Source organism: Onychomys torridus, chromosome 12, assembly GCF_903995425.1.
Source record: "Onychomys torridus chromosome 12, mOncTor1.1, whole genome shotgun sequence".
NCBI classification, from domain to species: Eukaryota; Metazoa; Chordata; class Mammalia; order Rodentia; family Cricetidae; genus Onychomys; species Onychomys torridus.
Window position 1 is genome coordinate 5,525,910 of NC_050454.1, and position 18,249 is coordinate 5,544,158.

Sequence of the window (18,249 nt, forward strand, 5' to 3'; positions counted from 1 at the left end):
TTCACATTTTTATGGGAAAGATGAATCTGAACACAAATGGGAGATTTGGTTTACTTTTTTGTTTGTTTGTTTTTTATACCAGAATCAATTGAACTTTTCTGGCTGTAAAGTAAGATGAATACACTCAATAGGCAGACACATAAAGCTACAGGTGTTGTAGCCTCAGAACATGGCCTCCTCAGACTGACAAACTGAGAGTTCAACCTTTGGGCCTTGCTCCAAGTTAATGTCACAGACAGTCTGTAAATTCTCTTTCCAGTTAACCCATGAGCAGGTACAGAGTGTTGCTTATCACTTGGATGAGAGGACAGGATATCTTTTTTAAGGTATTTTAGAATATCTTTTAACAGGTCTTTTTTTTTCTTCTTCAGGAAATTAGACATCATACATTTTAGGTATTTTTATAATTGGTTGGTTGTTTTTTTTTTTTTAATGCATGTAAGAAAAAGTTCCCATATATAGTGAAGTAATGTTGATGGATAAAGAGATAGAGGAGACGGAAGACACGCACGCATGCATGCACGCACATGTACTACACATGGAGGGGGCAAACCACATGCACATAGTCCTGAGTTGCATGGTAGCTTTCCAAGCTCCCCAGGCACTTACATGGCCCTCTTTGTGACATTTTGTCTTAGCTTTCCCTGACCTCTAGGGAACCACCTTTGACTTGGCCTGACTGTGGTCTGAACCTGCAGCTTGCTCTTCCTTGTCCAGTGTGGAGCAGTTCCTAGCCTTCATTTTCTCTTCTCTGTTTGCATTTACTCAGGCCAGATGCTTACATTTGCTGTGTCTATTCAATGTCTCCACTGCAAAATATATTTTGTTAACCCAACACTGATTGGTTCAACTGTTAAAATTTTCATAGTCAAATGCACTCTTTCCCCTTAACATTTGTTTTCAGTGCCTTTCTTCCTGTACTCTTGAAAACTGTTGCACAAAGGGGCAGTTGGGATGGTCAGTGCAAGCGCGAGGGTTTGGGGGGCAGTGTACCACAAAGAGTTGGTCAGCAAAGCTGTGGAAAGAGGCGGACATTTTCAAGGGGAAAGTGAACCAGTATCCTGAACTAGGCTTGGAATTAGTAGTGAAAAGGAAGAAGAAACCCTGTCCCCCAATTCCTCTCTTAAACTGGGATTACATAAGCAAATTCACCTCTTTTGAAAAGAATTTAAAAACAATATATGTGTATGCTGTCTGAAAATCACTTTCCTATTTGCCCATTTAACACATTTTTAGGCATAATGACTTCAGGTCCACAGCCATGGCCACCTTTGCTTTTGAGCCCACAGAAACTGGCACGTGGCCTTGGCCGTGGTTTGGATGTAATTTATCACAGAAGTTTCCTTTGCCTCTGCCCATGAATGTGATGAGGAAGAGGACAGTGATACAGAAACAGGTCAATACTACTGAGCCTAAGAGGGTGGTAGTGGGGCATGTTTTGGGATCATGAACACATTGACCAGCACGAGCTCCAGCCCATCTAAACCACGTGCATTTCCTTAGGATGTTGTTTCAAAGACATTTGATGTTTGAAATTATAGAGAAGCCCTAGGATGCTCTTCTTCTCACCCTTCACCCTCTTCCTTTTAGGTCAGTTGACCCCAACTGATGTGTAGATAGTGATCCTGGCTGAAGAGCAGCAGTAAGGTGGTGGCTGGCTTAGTGATTTTTCTCTTCTTTATATGTTTGTATTTGTAGATCTGTGAGTGTGTGTGTGTGTTTGTGTGGGGGTGTAGCCAGACTAGTGAGTTCTTTGAAATTTTTTGAATTTGATCAATATGATTTTCTAAAAGTGAATGTCAGACTTTGCCTGTTTGCTTTGTGTTCTGATTCAGCCTCTGGCTAGGCATTTAGATGAGCAAGGCAGATTTTGGAAACCTGTACTTGTAAACTTTCATGGACAGCAAGATAGAGCTGATAGAGCTATTCTGGTAATTCCTTGAGAATATTGAATGTTTTGCTCCTCTTCCTCACTTGTCTTCTTTTTTCAAGGTGCCCGAAATCAAACCCAGGGCTTTATACTTGCCATGTTCCTTGTTAACAGAATCCACAAACAGTCTCTTCCAGTTTTCACATTTACTCTACCAGGTGTGGTTGCACACACCTATAATCCCAGCTCTAAGGAAGAATTGTGTTTCAGGCCAGCCTGGGCTATGTAGCAAGGTAATGTTTCCAAGTCAATACAAACAAATGATGAATTCACTTGAGTTCAACTTCTTGGGATTTGATTCTGGAATATATATGTCCACCCAACTTTACCAAGGTAGCTTCCTTCAAAAATAATCCAGAATACATTTGTGTTGTCAGTGATGAAAGCTTAGAATCTGTGGTCAAATCATCTCTGGGGAAGTTGATCCAGGACAGTTCTGGTTGACTGTGAGTTAACCAGTGTGGTTGGCTCTCAGCCAGAGTTGTGTATAGGGAATGGCTTATAAATATGCTGTACACTCCAGACACTTTCCTTGGGCCAGAGGAAAATGAACCTGTAGTTGGCTCCTTTTAAATTTTTGGAAGTTCATATTCATGTTGTCTTTCCCATCGTTAATTTTAATGGCTTCATCAAGACAGAATGGTATTCTTTTTTTCATTTAAGAGGGCATTACCTATTTTTCTACTTACAAGAAGAAATGTAAAGAAATCAAGTAATATAGATTAAATATTTTCAAGTTTTTTAAATCAAAGAAAAGTATGCTCAATGTATATGCTTTACCTAAAATATACACCAAGTAAAGCTTGAGTAGAACTTGCTTACTTTATCTCATGTGTTTTTAAGGCACCTTTTTGAGTGCTATTTTTAACACAGTTATTCTTTGGCTGGACTGTGAGACCACCTTCACCATGCACTCTCCCATGCAGTCCTCCACAGCCCTGCCGGTCTGTGTTTGCTTTCTGTTGGATTTTCTTCCTGATTCTATCCTTTGTGCGTGTGTTACTACTGCTGCTAATTTGTGGTTCATCAGGCTGGATGAGTGATCTATTCCACCAATATTTCAGTAATGGACAACCCCTTATATCTGAGTAAAAGCCTATCTAAAAGTATGATAGTAGATTCAGATTTGCCATATCTAAAAACTACATGAAGCTCTGTCCTGTATCACTTACTCTCTGTTGCATTGATTGTTGTTGATGAGAAATCTGATGTATTCCCACCCTACCCCTTTTACATGGAACTTACGTTACTCATTCATTAATTTTGCTATACTTGAGGGGGAAAACATTTTAACCTTTCATTTGCCAAAATAATTCTTCCTTACAGTCTTGTTGCCATAATTTTTCAAATACTGTGTTCTTTCTTCTCTTTAATGCACATGCTAATCTGCATCATTGTGGTCAGTGTTCCAGAAGTTCCTTTGTAACTCTGATTAATTCTCTTCAGCTCTTTTCTCTCTGTTCCTTGGATTTTAGTGTTCTGTATTGATAAATCTTCACACTCACTGACATTCTTCTATCTGCTCAGATCTGCCTAGTGGATGTTTTGTTTCTTATGTTATTTTTTTTTTATAGAGTTCATCTTTGCTTTCTTTCTCCTTATCAACAATTGCATTTTGTTTATGATCTTTTAAAAAATTTGTTCTTTATCTTTCCTAAGTTTTTCCCCTGCTTAGGAAGATACATTCTTTGCCAAATAATTTTACTGTGATGTATTTTATCTAGATTGTTTCCTTTGGTTTGTTTTTGACTCTGACTATTCCACCCTTTTTTACTATGCTTTGTGATGTTTTTCTATTAGTAATGAATGCACATTTATACTGAAATATATTGGTACCTCTTGAAATAAGTTCCCTTCTTCACTAGACTTTGCCTCATTTCTCTTTCTTCCTGTTTTTTGGAGGGGGTTAAGGGGGGAAGTGTTACCCTTGCTTGTTGCTGTGTCAAGAATCAACCATAGATCAATCAACATTTGAAGAGTCAGATATTTCTTGTGAGTGCCCACCCTCTCCTGAGCATGTGTAATGCCTGTCTGGTTTCATTCACGTATGCTATGGTTTAAACATTCTAGACATCAATGTGTGTCCCCCCAAAAAAAACAGGAGACAGTGAAATGTGCACCGAAATCTTAAATGGCTGCCCTTATATCCCTGGAAAGACACAATGCCGTAGTGGAAACATGGCGGCTGCCTCTGTGAGTAGAAGCAATTGAATCACTGCAAAGATCTTTGGTACTTGGACTAGGAAGCACTTCCCGTCTTCCCTGCTCCTAAAGGGAGTTGCTTTAGGAAGACTAAAGCATGCTTGCTTGCCAGGGTTAGAAAGACTGACTGTACTAAGAAATGAAATTAACCTCAATTAACCACAGTTTCCACCCAAGGTTTCCTGCCTCGAAGTTGGAAGCCTTCAATAGACTCCAGAGGTCCAGATCTGTTGCATCAGACAGACTATGTATGTCATAGCTGCGTTTGTCTGGTAGGCAGGACAGATTTCCTTCAACTGCTTCCTACTCTGCCATCTTCCCAGAAGCTGCTGTCTATCCTTGGACTCCTCTGATCCATTCCCCTGACTGGATCTTCCTTCTTCCTATTTGTCCTTTTGGTGCCAAGTGGGACTTTTTCCTTCAGCCTTCTGTCTTCTCCCACTAGAAATGACAATGCTAGTGGAATCAGCTCAGTCATCATTCATCTGATAGCTGCATCTGGTTGTGCATGATTCCTGCTGTTTCAACAACTGTAAGACTCATCATTTATCCTTCAGTTCTTTTCATTGGAAAGCCACCTTTATATTCATCCTCAGTGTCCCACAGAGTTTATTCATCATCTTCTTACAAGATGTACATTTGGTTTCACCCACCATCGTATTTTCTAGTCTCCCACACTCTAAACCTTGTGGTTCCCTGATCATTGTTCACACATCCTGGTTTTTCTCCTGTATTCATCAGCAAGGTCTTTGGGCATAAGAATGATTCTCAGATTTGTTCCAGTCCATTTATTTCACTGCCCATCATTTTAGCTTATTCTTCCTCCATATTACAAGTGACTCATCACCTTTATTCTGTTGGGGTATTTTGTTTGTATTCCAGCTGAACACCCCTAAACAGTTAATGTTCAGGAAATTATTATTTCCTTCCTGTGGCTGGATTACTTCCTGCCACACTAATTTTCTTCTTTTATCTAGCTGTTCAGAGCATACCAGGACCTGCCTTACTCATATCTTAGTGTTCTGCGTGTGGACTCTGCTCTTGATGGGATGCTTCTATTCTTAACAAATGCCATGTCCATTTTCCCTATTTCATTCTTGCTGGCTGATACCTCCTCATCTTTCAATTGGTCTGTAATCCTTTTCATTAAAAGAAAAAAATGTATTTTATTTTACTCTTGCTTCCTCATGTATGCCCAATGCCCTGCTTCCTTCTCTGTATCTGCTTTGAAACACCTGATGTCCCATGGATTAATGATAAAAAGCTCCTAATAGTTCTTAATTTTCATATTCCCAGCTTCACATGCAAAATGTCCATTTCAATAATATTTTCCTAGAAAGGTCTTCTGTCTAGCAATGTCTGCCTCACTGTAAAGGCTACTATGAAATCTGTTAGGCTACTGTGATAATTGGTTAATCCTGCCTCATGGTCCTGTCATCTAATGTATGCCTCTTTGTGGAGTGATGCAATTAGTTCATGAACATTAATCCTGACTCTCAGCTGTATTTCATAAAGCCAGATTACAACATAGTATGGAGCAGTCCTGTAGAAGTAATTTAATATCATAAATCACAAACTCAGATTTGACTGGTTCTTCTCCAGCAGGTTGTTCTTGTGATGAGGAGATGGGAGGCCCACATTTCTTAACTGGACCACTTGTCCATGGCAACACAGTTACTAGGAAAGCGGATCATTAGCTCAGTGAGAAGTTTCTGTATTTCTGGCTATATAGTCTTCCCATTATCTTCCTCTTGATTTCCTTTTTAGTACGCACATAAAATGTGTAGCATAGTTCCTATATCATCCATAGTCTTCACTTTGTTCTGAGATTAGCAGCTTAGTTGATATTTATGGACTTTTGATTTCAAAATATTCAAATATTATGGATATTTGATTTCTTGATTTGACAGTAGAAAATTGTGGGAAGTAGACTACAGACTGTGTGCCACCCTTCTGTGTTTGATACTCTTGTGAGCTTGCAAAGAGTTCTCCATGTACTACTTCTCTTGGCTTTGGCTGGTAAGGAAAGGAAATGGGAGAGGAAGTCATATACATCTTGAGCAAATCAAGGTTTTCTATTTTTAGTCTTTTGCTCCTGTTTGGAAAGTACAGCCTCCGTGCATGGCAGCCTCACATGTGTTTCCTTAGTGCCGTTTCAAAAAGGGGGAAATAAATAGGGGATTTTTTTTTCGTAGTGAAAATAGTAAAATCACGTAGATTTTCCCTTTTTTCTGTTGGTGAAACTTCAACCTCAGTAGGCACAGATTTCCTCAACTGAAGCTATGCATGTCAAAGCAAAGCACACAGGACAGGAGACTGGAGCCAATAAAACCCAGTCTAATGAGATATGGTACAGATCCTGTAAGGGACAGTGCAGCAGGGATAACAGGGGAGCCAGTGACAATGGCAAGCTTGCCCGGTTAGGGGGCTGCCTTTGGAGAAAGGGTGCTTGGAACTGGTTACACAGGGACATAGCGCTGTATTCTCATGCTAACTCTATCCTTTCTCCATAACTTTCCATGGTAACATTTGCTCTGCATGTCACACAACACCTGCCCCCGGTTCTGATACATGGATTATTCTCTTCAGCAGTTAGGGTTGCATTTGAAGACTTTTTCTAATCGAAAGCTTTATGGATTACTAGAAAACAGGAAAAAGCTGCATGCTCATGCCTGTGATGACCTGATGTGTACTCCAAAGGTGGGGCACCACTGAGCAGAAGCAATGATAGTAGGAGATCTTGGAGTCTGTAGAGCAGGCTGTGACTGGAAGTGTAGTAGTGGGTCTGATATTGGCCAGGGCGTGCTTTGAGAAAGTGAACATTTTATGAAGGAGTAGCTGTGTGAAGGGAGGCAGGGGCAGGGGAGGGCAGATGGGGCAGGGTGGGGGGTAGGGCATAGGATCTTTGCAGGAGTTTCACTCTCCTCAGGGTGGATGGTAAGGCATGGTTTTGTGTTTGTAGAATGAAAATGTCCTCTGACGCAAATGTGAATGTGTATTACTAGAAGAAGTGTTGGTATTAATCCCTAATTAATGAGAGGTTCTATGCAGTCTCCAGATAGCACTGTGGCAGGAGGTGGAGAATAATGCCTTCCTAATTTGTGGATTTTGTCATATTGTTGTCTTTGTTCTTTAATGGAATATATATTAAGCTCCAACAGGGTGCTACAAATAGTGTCAGCTTATACTTGATTTTTCAGAATACTCACAAGATTTATAAACACCAATAAATGGGAAGTCACAGCAACCCCTCGGAGGTCGTAAACATGTTTCCCCTTTCTACAAATGAGAAGTAAAGTAGGCAGTGCTCAACCTTACCAGGGCTGTGGATAAGATCCAAGAAGTGTTGGTTAGAGAAAAGTATTTTCCATCATTATGAATTGGATTAGAATGTATTAGTAAGGAATTATGCTTACATGTGCTTAGAGTTGTGGGGGATTAATTAAATTGTTCCACTTACTGTTAACATTTGGGTTAGCAGCAGGCTGCCAAACTATGCCATGATATTTCAAATTTAGTGTGGAAAAGAATTTGGAAGAGACTGAATGCTTACTACTCAAGACTTTAGATTTATCCCGTCTAGGGGAGGTGCTCGAGCGGCACCTGTTAATAGATATCTCAGATACTTCTGCACTCAAAGACAGCTTAGCTTCCCTTTGACACTCAGTTCTTGCCTGAGTGTCAACACAGCCTTTCCCTGGAACCAGGTCTCTTTCTTCCATCTATTAGCAGTCTTCTAGAAGTCACTTAGTGTGATCCTTCAGTAGAAGCATTACTTGTTACCATTACTTGCTGAGCCTTCTGACTTGCACGTCTTTCCCTTCGCCTGGTCTCCAATTTATCATTGTGGGGTTGTGATACTATTCTCCTGTTTCTTAAATGAAAACCAAAAATGAAGAGCCTATGAGTTCCTTAAAGAGTATGTGTCTTTAAACCCTTTGCATTTAAATCCAGTGGGACTTAGATTTCACCGTAAGTTTGAACCACAGGCAGGAGAGTTTGTGGCAGTGAACAAGTCTTAAATCAGTTATAAAACCTTTAGACATTGTTGATGTGAAATATGGATCACAGAGAAAATTCGTGTCTGAAGAGGGGACAGGTGGGAAGGCAAGGCAGAATGAGCAGTTCAGGTTTTCATTATTCCTTTGTTTGCTGATTGTATTAACACTGACTCCGCACTGAGCCATTGCCGAGGGCACAGTAGGTCTTTGATCATCATTGACTCTGAGTAGTCGGTGAACAAGGAAGCATTTGTCAGCAAGGCCTACAAGGAGCCATGGGCAGAATTCTGGACTAGAGGAAGGCTTTTTAACTTGAGAGGAGAGTAGTGAGACTTGAAAAGACATCATCCCTTGTCACCTTCAGAATTTCTTTATCCTCTGCATGGTGACATCACTTGTCATGGCCATCTGTTGACTTGTAATGCACCCACAGGATAGGTACTTGCTTAAGTCATCACTATTAGTTACGTTGCAGAATCACAGTCAGTCCTGACGAGGGTGAGATCAGTGGTTTTCTGATTTTGTCTCAGACTCACTTTTTATCAATGGTAACCTTGGGCATAAAAATAGGAATTCCTGTTGGGAGTGTTAATGTAAACTATCTGAGCACTTCCTAAAATATATGTGATTCATCTCATGTGTTTGTTCCCACATCAACACTGAGTCCCAAGATGTAATTACCCATGCCCACTCTCTGCTTCGTCATGGGGCTGTTTATCCTTTAACCAGCCACATCTGGGAACAGGGCCAAGCTCCTTGTAGGATCTGTCCATGTGCATGGTGTGATCACCCATGACCCTTTGAGTCTGACCTCGCTTTGTTCTTTCATGAAGAACAGTCTTGTTGCGGGCATGGTTCTGCTATACTGGTTCCAGAGTCTTCATGCTCTTCAGCTGAACGACTTAGTGTTCTCCATAACGGTCTTCCCAGTCGTCTTTTCATCCCGACATCCCTGTCTGATTTCACTCTTGGTCTGCTCTCCCTGATTTTGATTTATTTTCTCCCATACACTTACCTACATGGACTCTGCCTTCTAATGAAATTTGTAGATGAATCGGCACTGGGAGGACTGGTCTCCCTTCTTTCTCCTTCCTTCTCTGTGTCTCTTCTCTATCCCTTCTCTTTCCTTTGTCTTCCCTTGGTCCATTACCATCTTCTTTCTTGTTCATTGTGCCAGCACACTCTGAATATTTAAAACCATTTCCGGAAAAGTGAATGAAACTAGCTTACATAGGGAATAGATGTTAATTGAGATTGGTATCAAAGCTTGGGTTTCTTTTTGAAATTTGAGAGAGAGACAGAGAGAGAGAGAGAGAGAGAGAGAGAGAGAGAGAGAGAGAGAGAAAGGGAAGGGAAGGGAAGGGAAGGGAAGGGAAGGGAAGGGAAGGGAAGGGAAGGGAAGGGAAGGGAAGGGAAGAAGGAAAGAATGCACATGTGTGGCTACACATACAAGTATGTGTGCATGAGGTGGCTGATTCAACTAGGCTCACTGGCCAGTTATCTCCAGGAATCTTTTTGTATCTGTCTCCAACCCCACCCCAGCCCTGGGATTATTGGTGCTTAACTACCATTCCCCACTTTGATACTTACAAGTGCTAAGAATCCGAACTCAGTTCCCTGTGCTTCTGGGGTGTGCTGGCTAATCTCTTGTCAACTTGACACAAACTACAGTTATGTGATAGGAGGGAACCTTAATTGAGGAAATGAGACCTGGCTCCCATAAGACTTGGCTGTAAAGCATTTTCTTAATTAGTTATTGATGGGGGAGGGCCCAGTCCATTTTGAGTGGTTTCATCCCTGAGCTGAGTAAGCCATGGGCAGCAAGCCATGGCCTCTTCATCAGCTCCTTCCTCCAGGTTCCTGCTCTGTTTGAGTTCCTGTCTTGACTTCCTTCAATGATGAACAATGCTGTATAAGTATAAGCCAAATAAATCCTTTCCTCCCCCAATTTTTTTGCTCATGATATTTCATCACAGCAATAGTAACCTTAACTAAGAGATGGAAAAGCACTTTACCAATTTACCATCTCCCAGCATCCTGGAGCTTGTCTTTTTACGTGCTTATATCTATGGCCTCATAAGTTCATTCAATCTCAGCTTGGCTGTGGACAGGATCTTCCCTGTTTTACATTCCATTTTGGTGTAAAACTAAGTGTAAGGACTTTGCAGAGAGATATTTGTAGCTCTAACTCCATTTTTACTATTTCCTGTGTGGGATGTTCTGAAGTGGTCTCCTTTTGGTCTTTGGTATTCAATTCTGTTGAACATAGTAAGATCTACAGGTTCCTAAGGTTGCTGGGATTCTTAGTGAGATATTTGTGGAGCTTTTCTAAGTGTCACTCCATCTGTTGACAATGACAGTGTAAGAGTACCTGTGTAGGCCGGGGACAGTGGACCAGATTCCTGGGTAATGACTGCTGCCTGCGCAAAGGGTATTTCTCAGAAGGGGAAAAGAAGTTTGATAAGGAGAAAGTAGCATCTAGACTTGGGGTGCTACTTCGGTGATGTTTCAGAGTATGTGTGGGGAAGAGGGGGCACCTTCTAGCCTTTTAGCACTGTTACGGAGCTATTATGTTAGACAGGCCAAACCATCTCCTTATGAGAATTTTATCGTGGATGAATGAGGTTGTTCAAGAGCTATCTGAGTGCTCCATGTCTTTAGTCCAACATTTCATTAGCCTGCCTGCCTTTTTCTATGCTGATTGTTGCCAATCCCTCTCACGAATATGCCTTCTCTGTGCACACTGCTTGGTGGCTGTCCTAGGGTTTCTGTTGCTGTGATAAACACCATGACTAAAAGTAACTTGGGGAGGAGAGGGTTGATTTCATCTTACACCTCCTGGTGACAGTCCATCACCAGCAGAAGTCAGAGCAGGAACTCAAAATGTGCAGGACCCTGGAGGCAAGAACTGAAGGAGAAACCCTTCAGGAACACCTGTTTATTGGCTTCCTCATCCTGCTCTCTGTCTACCCCAGGCCCACCAGCCCAGGGGTCAGTCATTAATCAAGATAGTGCCCAGTAGGCTTGTCTACAGGCAGATCTTACGGAGGCATTTTCTGAGGTGAGGCTTCTTCCTCTTAGATGACTCTAGCTTGTGTCAAGTTGACTGAAAGCTAGGCAGTACTCTAGCCTTAGTTTCTAGAACAAGAGCCATGGGAGTTGACAGGAGCTTCTCCCTGCTTACTTGTCTGGCATGTCTGTCCTTTCATAGCTCTGGTCACATAGCATGGAATACTTGACATGGGACAGAATAGTTTTTCTCGATTTCCTATTTTTCTGGTGGCATCATTGAAAGAACTCAAAACAAAAAGGTTTGAGCACCAACATCAAGCTTGTAAATGTCCAAACACTGGAACATGTATAAACGTGACTTACCAAACCCAGCTTATTGAACTGTATTGAATCAGAATATGCTTAAACGTTACATCTGCAATCAGATTGTTGTAAGCCAAAACATTATTTGTTTTGTTGCTACTGTGATCAAAGTATATATTATACAGCTGTTTATTGGATAGCACTTAAAAAGTATGAACTTATTAATCTCTACAACTTTATGATATGAATGCGGTCTAGGTTCAATATTTTAAACTTACAGAGCAAGCAAATATTACATCTACATATCAAATCCTCATGGTCTGAGTCTAGAAACTATACCAGTGTTCATTTTTGTGTAAAGAAGTCTTTGGGGGCAATACTTCAGTTAAAAAGAAATAGACCATATGTTTATCATGTCCTCAGATAATATACATCATGATATGTGATGTGCATTATACAATTGATAGCTAAATTAGATAAACATATTCTAAGTTTTGTTGATCATAAAGCATATGGCTTTTTATTTATTTTTGGATATGGCCATCTTTTTCTCTTACTGATACTGTAAGTCAGGGAATAATGAATTTTAATAATTACAATAGGAAAAATAATCTATTTGCATTCATGTTAGATCATTGAACAGAAATAGAACAGAAAAGCCTGTAATAATGACATGTATAATGACATTATGCTTTGCTTGTGTTACTGGTTTCCTGGATTCCCTATGATGACATTGTTGTCTGGGAGGGAGTTCTTTTTCTAGTATCACACAAGGCAAGTGCAGCCTAGGCCACGGCATGTCAACCCCCTTTTTGGCAATCTGCATGAGCTTGTCTAAGGGGTTTCTTGAGGTCTCTAATGCTGGATTTATGTGTATTACCATATTGAACATTTATCCTTCCTTTCTTTCAGACATTTTTGGTTTGTTTTCATTTCTACTATTGAGCAGTTATATACATTCCTTGGTTGTTTTAAGTCCCTCTTCTGTGATATGGCAGCATGCTTAGTCAGACCCTGGGTACTTGGGTATGTCAGTGATTTTGGCATTCTGGGTGTGATGTTGCATGTTGGCTATGATTGTAGGAAACAAGGTCCCAAAGGTGACTTTTTAAAAATATTTTTTTAATTATAAAATAATTACATCATTTTCTCCCTTCCCATGCACCCCTGTTTACTTTCTCTCAAATTTAATGGCTCTTTGTTTTCTCTCTATTTTTCTTCCTTCCTTCCTTCCTTCCTTCCTTCCTTCCTTCTTTCCTTCCTTCCTTCCTTTCTATCTATCTATCATCTATCATCTGTCTATCCCTTCCTTCCTTTCTTGTTATCACTAGACTCCTCCAACAGTCTGATTTGATCACTAATCCAATTTATCCTGCTCCCAGAACTCTCACTGAAATGAATGCTTACACCTTATGCTGGACCAGACAAGATCAGTTCATTTCCATTGATAAATATTGAATGGCCTGACTGGTGTGCAGCCAGTGAAGCCAGCATCAGTTCAGGCCAGGGCTGTGCATGGCCACTAAAACCTTTTTGTGGAAGGTCATTAATAGGCAGATTGTTGGCAGAGTTCCAAGTCCCACTCCTCACATATTAACTTGTAAAGAACTAGGGATGCTTTTACAGTAGTAAGAGCTGACGGAAACCACCTGAATTAAGTCAGTCATCAAAGTTTGGCATCACAAAATGTGATTTGGTGTGATATGGTTAGAAAACCAGGTATCATACGTGTAATTTCTATCCAGCTTGTCAGATCTGAATCTAAGGGCCAGGTAAGTCCACTTCATTCAAGTTTTATAAGATAACTTGACCTGACAAACAAAGCTAGCCCATGCTAGAAGTAGGGGGGAATAAAAAGATTCGTCACTCCATCATGTGACCTTTGATTCACTTTTGAGTGTAAATTAGTAATAGTAGATGAAAGGATTCCTAGATTGGACCAGTGTTGAAACATGGAAACATATGTGAATATGCATGTGTTACTGCCAGCATGCTGAATTTCTATGCTACCATAAGAATGTTGTCAAATTTGGGCTTTGGGAGAGCATGCTGGCTGAGATGCTATCAGCTATGGAGGGAGGTGTTGGGACCACATTTTATTAAGGTTTAGCTACAGCCTCAAGTAGAATACAGAGATGGGGTGCAAATGGGATGAAGTATTGAATCTTAGGAATAGATATATGAATGTAATTCCTCATTTACTTTTACAAAATATTTTAATTAATTTCTAGGAAAAATGTTAAGTATGAGGAATGAATAAATAAATATAACATCTCTGCCTTCCTCAGTGCTGGTGTCCCCTGTCTTTTGAACTTAGTTGGTAGGTTAACAACTTTTGGGCTAAGGAATGTTCTACCTTGGTCAGTCTGTCGCTATAGTTTGCCTGCATTTCTCTCACTAGCCCTATGTTTCCATTTGGTGCCTCTGTTTCTTATTCTGCTTTTATGCTCTGGCTGTGGTGGAGTCACCTCCTTGTCATTCTGCTAGTGACACTGAAAATTATGGTGTTTTATTTTCCCCCAAATGATATAATGATCTTCACTTTTAGTTGGGATTTAGTCATTTACCTATATTTGTGGAGTGAATGGCAATACCTCTTATGGCAGATGACATCTTGTGGACAGTTCCGTCATGGGGAGCTTGGGGTTTGGTTATCCCTCCTTAGCCCTGGCTTTTGTCTTCCTGTCTCATTCTTGTAGGCCAGTCAGTGCTGCAGTGACAGGCTGTGATGCACAGAGGCGGGGGTGGGGGTGGTGGGGGGTGGGGGTGGAACGGGGTAGGGGGAGGGGAGACCCTTGGCATCAATCCTTTGCCTTCCCTTTCTGTGCTGGGCCCTCCTTCTCACCATCTCTATTTCTTGACTCAAGCATGGGGAAGTTGAAAGTCCTCACAGTTGCAAACAATGAAAGGTGAGGAAGACTGAGAGCAAACCTCTCTCTCTTCATCCTTCTGCTCGGGGATGGAAGGGTCGTGTTTCAGAACAAGTCCATGAGGTCCTATGAGGATGGATGAGTTGCCGCCATTGCTGATGAGCTCCATCGAACCCTCTTGAATGGCTGTCAACTCTTCTTGTCCCCTCAGCACTCATCCTAAGGATCAACTCCCCAAATAACGTGCATGCAGGCCTTGTGTCACGGGCATTGTTTCTCAGGGAAGCCAGACCCAGACAATGGGACCTTTCTAGTTTTGACTGGAGAATGTGGGAACTCCTTACAATGGCCTTTTTATTAGAGTGCCTGCCATATCTAGAATAAACATCAGGCAGAGCATCAGGAGACTCTTCCTAGTTGTTCTTTAGCCTCTGGTAAGTGTTTTAACCATTGGATGACTGGCAGAACCACAGTGAGAATGTGCCATCATGTTTGTAAGAGTGAAGGATTCTTTCCGCTACTTTTAAGACTGTTTTATGAAGAACAGAAGAGTGTGTCAATCCAAAGGTTCTGAGAGTGGTGGAGAGTATCAAGAAAGGAGTTTTGTGGGAACTTGGGCAGAAATCCAGGGATGGAGCTAAGATACAAAAGAGACATCTGGGAGGGAAAAAGTGTCCTTTTCTTGTTCGTAATGAGGCTCAAAATGAGACACAAAGCTATTATATGAAGTCAGGTAGGGCAGCTGGGGGTTGTTCCTGTAAAGGCCACTCAAATGAGGCTGAGCTCGTTGGTCAGTTGCATCAACCTAATCTGAGAAAGGGAAGTGGGGGTCAGTCCCAGCTTAGAGGAGAGCATGGGCGACTGGAGCCAGCGGAGGGCTACAAGCTTGGGCTGGTTGCATTCCGTAATTACTCCTTTCGTTGTATGGCTCAGGTTAATCCTGTGACTTAGGTCTCTGTGGTTAGAATCCTGTGACTCAGGCTATAAGCAGTTGTGTATTTTGTGCTACAGTAACGTATAGAAGTTGAAGACCTGATTATATCCTGTCTCTTTGCTGATACCCCAAGGGAACACTTAATGAGTGATGCTTACCTCAAGAAGAAGAAGAATTAACAATAGCTATATTTGCCTATTAATTTATAGTTACTGGTTGCTATAATTAATGCTATTTATGAAAATCATCGTAATTATAGCACTTTACAATTTACAAAGTATGTTCCCATCCACTTTCTTATCTGAGTCTTTAACAGCTCTCTGGCTGAGGCAGGGCAGGTGATGGTCTCTTTACTTTCCAGACAAAGAAACTATGGCTCAGGGAAACATTTAACAAGACCTGATCCAGTGTCCTTCTCCTTTGCTGTTCTAGCTATGTGTATGTGTGGACGCACCTATCACATTTCTGCTCGTGGTAATTTCAGATCCACACACAGGAAAACCAAATTCACTTGGTTCTCAGTAGCCTTCCTGTGGAGTGGCGTGCCCTGCCTTTTCATCTAGTGCCAACTCTGGCTATGCAGAATGTTCTCCTACATGTCCAAAGTTAAAGAGATCTTTGTCTTTACTTTTTTGAGATGTTCACACTATTGCATTGTGGATAAAGATAAGACCTAGTGATAGATAATTGGTATTATTTCTCTAATAAAAATTCATCAACCTTGATAGTTTAGTCATGCCATTGAGATGGCTCAGTGGGTAAATGTATTTGCCATGCAAATTTGATGACCATGTCCTAGGTTCTATCCCTAGAGCACACATAAAAGGGACGGAGAGAATGAACTCCACCAAACCCCAGTGCAGGCTATGGTCTTTGAGTACCTATACATGTGTCCACATGAGAGCGCATGCCCATGTGTGTGCACATACACGCACACAGACACATACACCTCACACTAAAAATAAATAAAATAATATAAAATTAAAAAATTGAGTAAGATTGAAACTCAGATTCTGACAAAACACAGCCTACCTATTATACCACTCTTTTTCCAGTGTGGGCTGGGGCAAGAGTTCTGAGGGTAATCTTTTGGTTTCATAAATCTAACCTTTAAAATGTGTGCTATCCAGCCTGCTTGCTACTCATTTGAATAAATGTACTCACAGGTACACATACTCTGAACCATTTGATTTCAATTGTAGGTCATATATTAGAGTACGTACTGCTTTCTGTTACACCACATGTTCCTTACCTGAAAGATGTTGATATAAGAAAGGTACTAAATGAAGATCCTTGGAATATTGACAGTGCTGTTATTCATTGATAAATTTCTTTAAATGCCAACTGAAACATTTACACAGTTCACACCCTCAGCAAGACTATGGGGAAATAGTGCAGCCGAAGCAAGTTACACCTTTCCTTTCATCCATCTTGCATTACTGTGGGCACGAGAAGGGCTGCATACAAATGAATATAAAAGACAATGTTTGGATGGTACCCAATATGACTAAAAAGTAAACATTGCATCTTGGGGCGGGGAGGGGTGAAACGACAAAGTATTCTCAGCAGTATGTCCCAGGTGGCAAAATCACATGATTCCTGTTATGGTCAACTTCCTAACAGGTACCCATAGTTAAAGAGGGTTCAAACACAAGGAAGTAAGGTGATCGTCTAGGGTAGGGCCTATGGAGCTGATACCCAACTTTCATCACACATGCAGCTGATCTTCACAGTTTGCCTGATGTAAACAGGTCTGTGGGGGCTTAGCTTGTGCTGACTGTCTTTACATAGTGCTGACCAGTACATCAGACTGCAGCCATGTTGCCTTGCCTCATTTAAATAACTTCTAAGACCCAGGCAAAGTGGCATGGTGGGGAAAGTCCTCAAAAATAGGAACAAGTCAGATTCTGCATTGTTCCTGATGGTATATGTTCTATAAGAAGGTATGTTTGCTTCAAAGATTGTAAATTTAATACCTCACTCTTCTAACTAAACCCCAGGGCCACCTCCTTTGAGCTGTAGGAAAACTTTTTGCTTGCTTTTCCCAACTCCGCTCACAGTTGCTGAAAGTGCCCTATGGTAATACAGATGCTCTCCATTCTCCTGTTCAACCTGAGGGCAGGTGACATGGACCATTGGTGGATAAGTCTATTGCTACCCAGCTCCCTCAAACATACTCACTATGCCTGCCTCCTGTGCAGCTCTGTGGCCACAGTCCTAAGTGACCTGCCTCCTGTGCAGCTCTGTGGCCACAGTCCTAAGTGACCTCTTTCTACTTCTTGTTTTAAGAGCTCTGCTTGGGCCCCCTCGCATGTTCATGTCTACTACCACTGACAGACAACAAATAATTTCGTGATTCATGGTACCATGCGTTGATTTTTCTTTTGGGACATGGTTTCCCCTCCTTATTCATTCCGTCTCCAGTAAACCATCAGTGATTTCTGAGTGCAGAGAGCCTCCATGATTCTGATCCTACAGTGCAGGCATTGGGGCATTAATTTCTTCTACTTAAATCTTCATCAGAGTGTCTAAATATATGACTTTAGAAAAAAAGCATTTCAAGTTTTTTTTTTTTTCTTCTGTTTTCTTATCTGTCAAAAAGTGATAATTTTCTTCCTGCCCACCTTATTAGGATTTGATGAAAACTTAAAAAAAAAAAAAAAAAAGGCATGTGGGAAAAGAGCAAATTATAGCACAAAATATTTGAACTCATGCTGTTATCTGTGGAGGTTCATTGAATTTTAATGTGTATGTTTTTAGCAGGGAAATCCTGGAGGCAAGACCCTGGAGGAAAGGCGGTCCAGTCTGGATGCCGAGATCGATTCCTTGACCAGCATCCTGGCTGACCTGGAGTGCAGCTCTCCCTATAAGCCTCGGCCCCCACAGGTGGGTGCTTTCCACAACATTGCTCCAGCCATGGTCTCCACTCTGTCAGGAAAATGAAGTGTGTCTTAGAGTCTTTCATTGTTTTCTCCAACTCCTTAAAGCCAGTGGTCC

At 41.2% G+C, this 18,249-nt stretch overlaps 1 protein-coding gene across 1 annotated transcript in view; it reads left to right on the forward strand.

The window, feature by feature from the left end:
- The window catches only part of LOC118594076 (LIM domain containing preferred translocation partner in lipoma), a 606,198-nt gene that overhangs the window by 280,589 nt on the left and 307,360 nt on the right, over positions 1-18,249 (forward strand). The window contains exon 7 of the mRNA XM_036203866.1: positions 18,013-18,138. Coding sequence (XP_036059759.1) covers positions 18,013-18,138 — 126 coding nt within the window. The remainder of the gene's footprint in view (positions 1-18,012; positions 18,139-18,249) is intronic.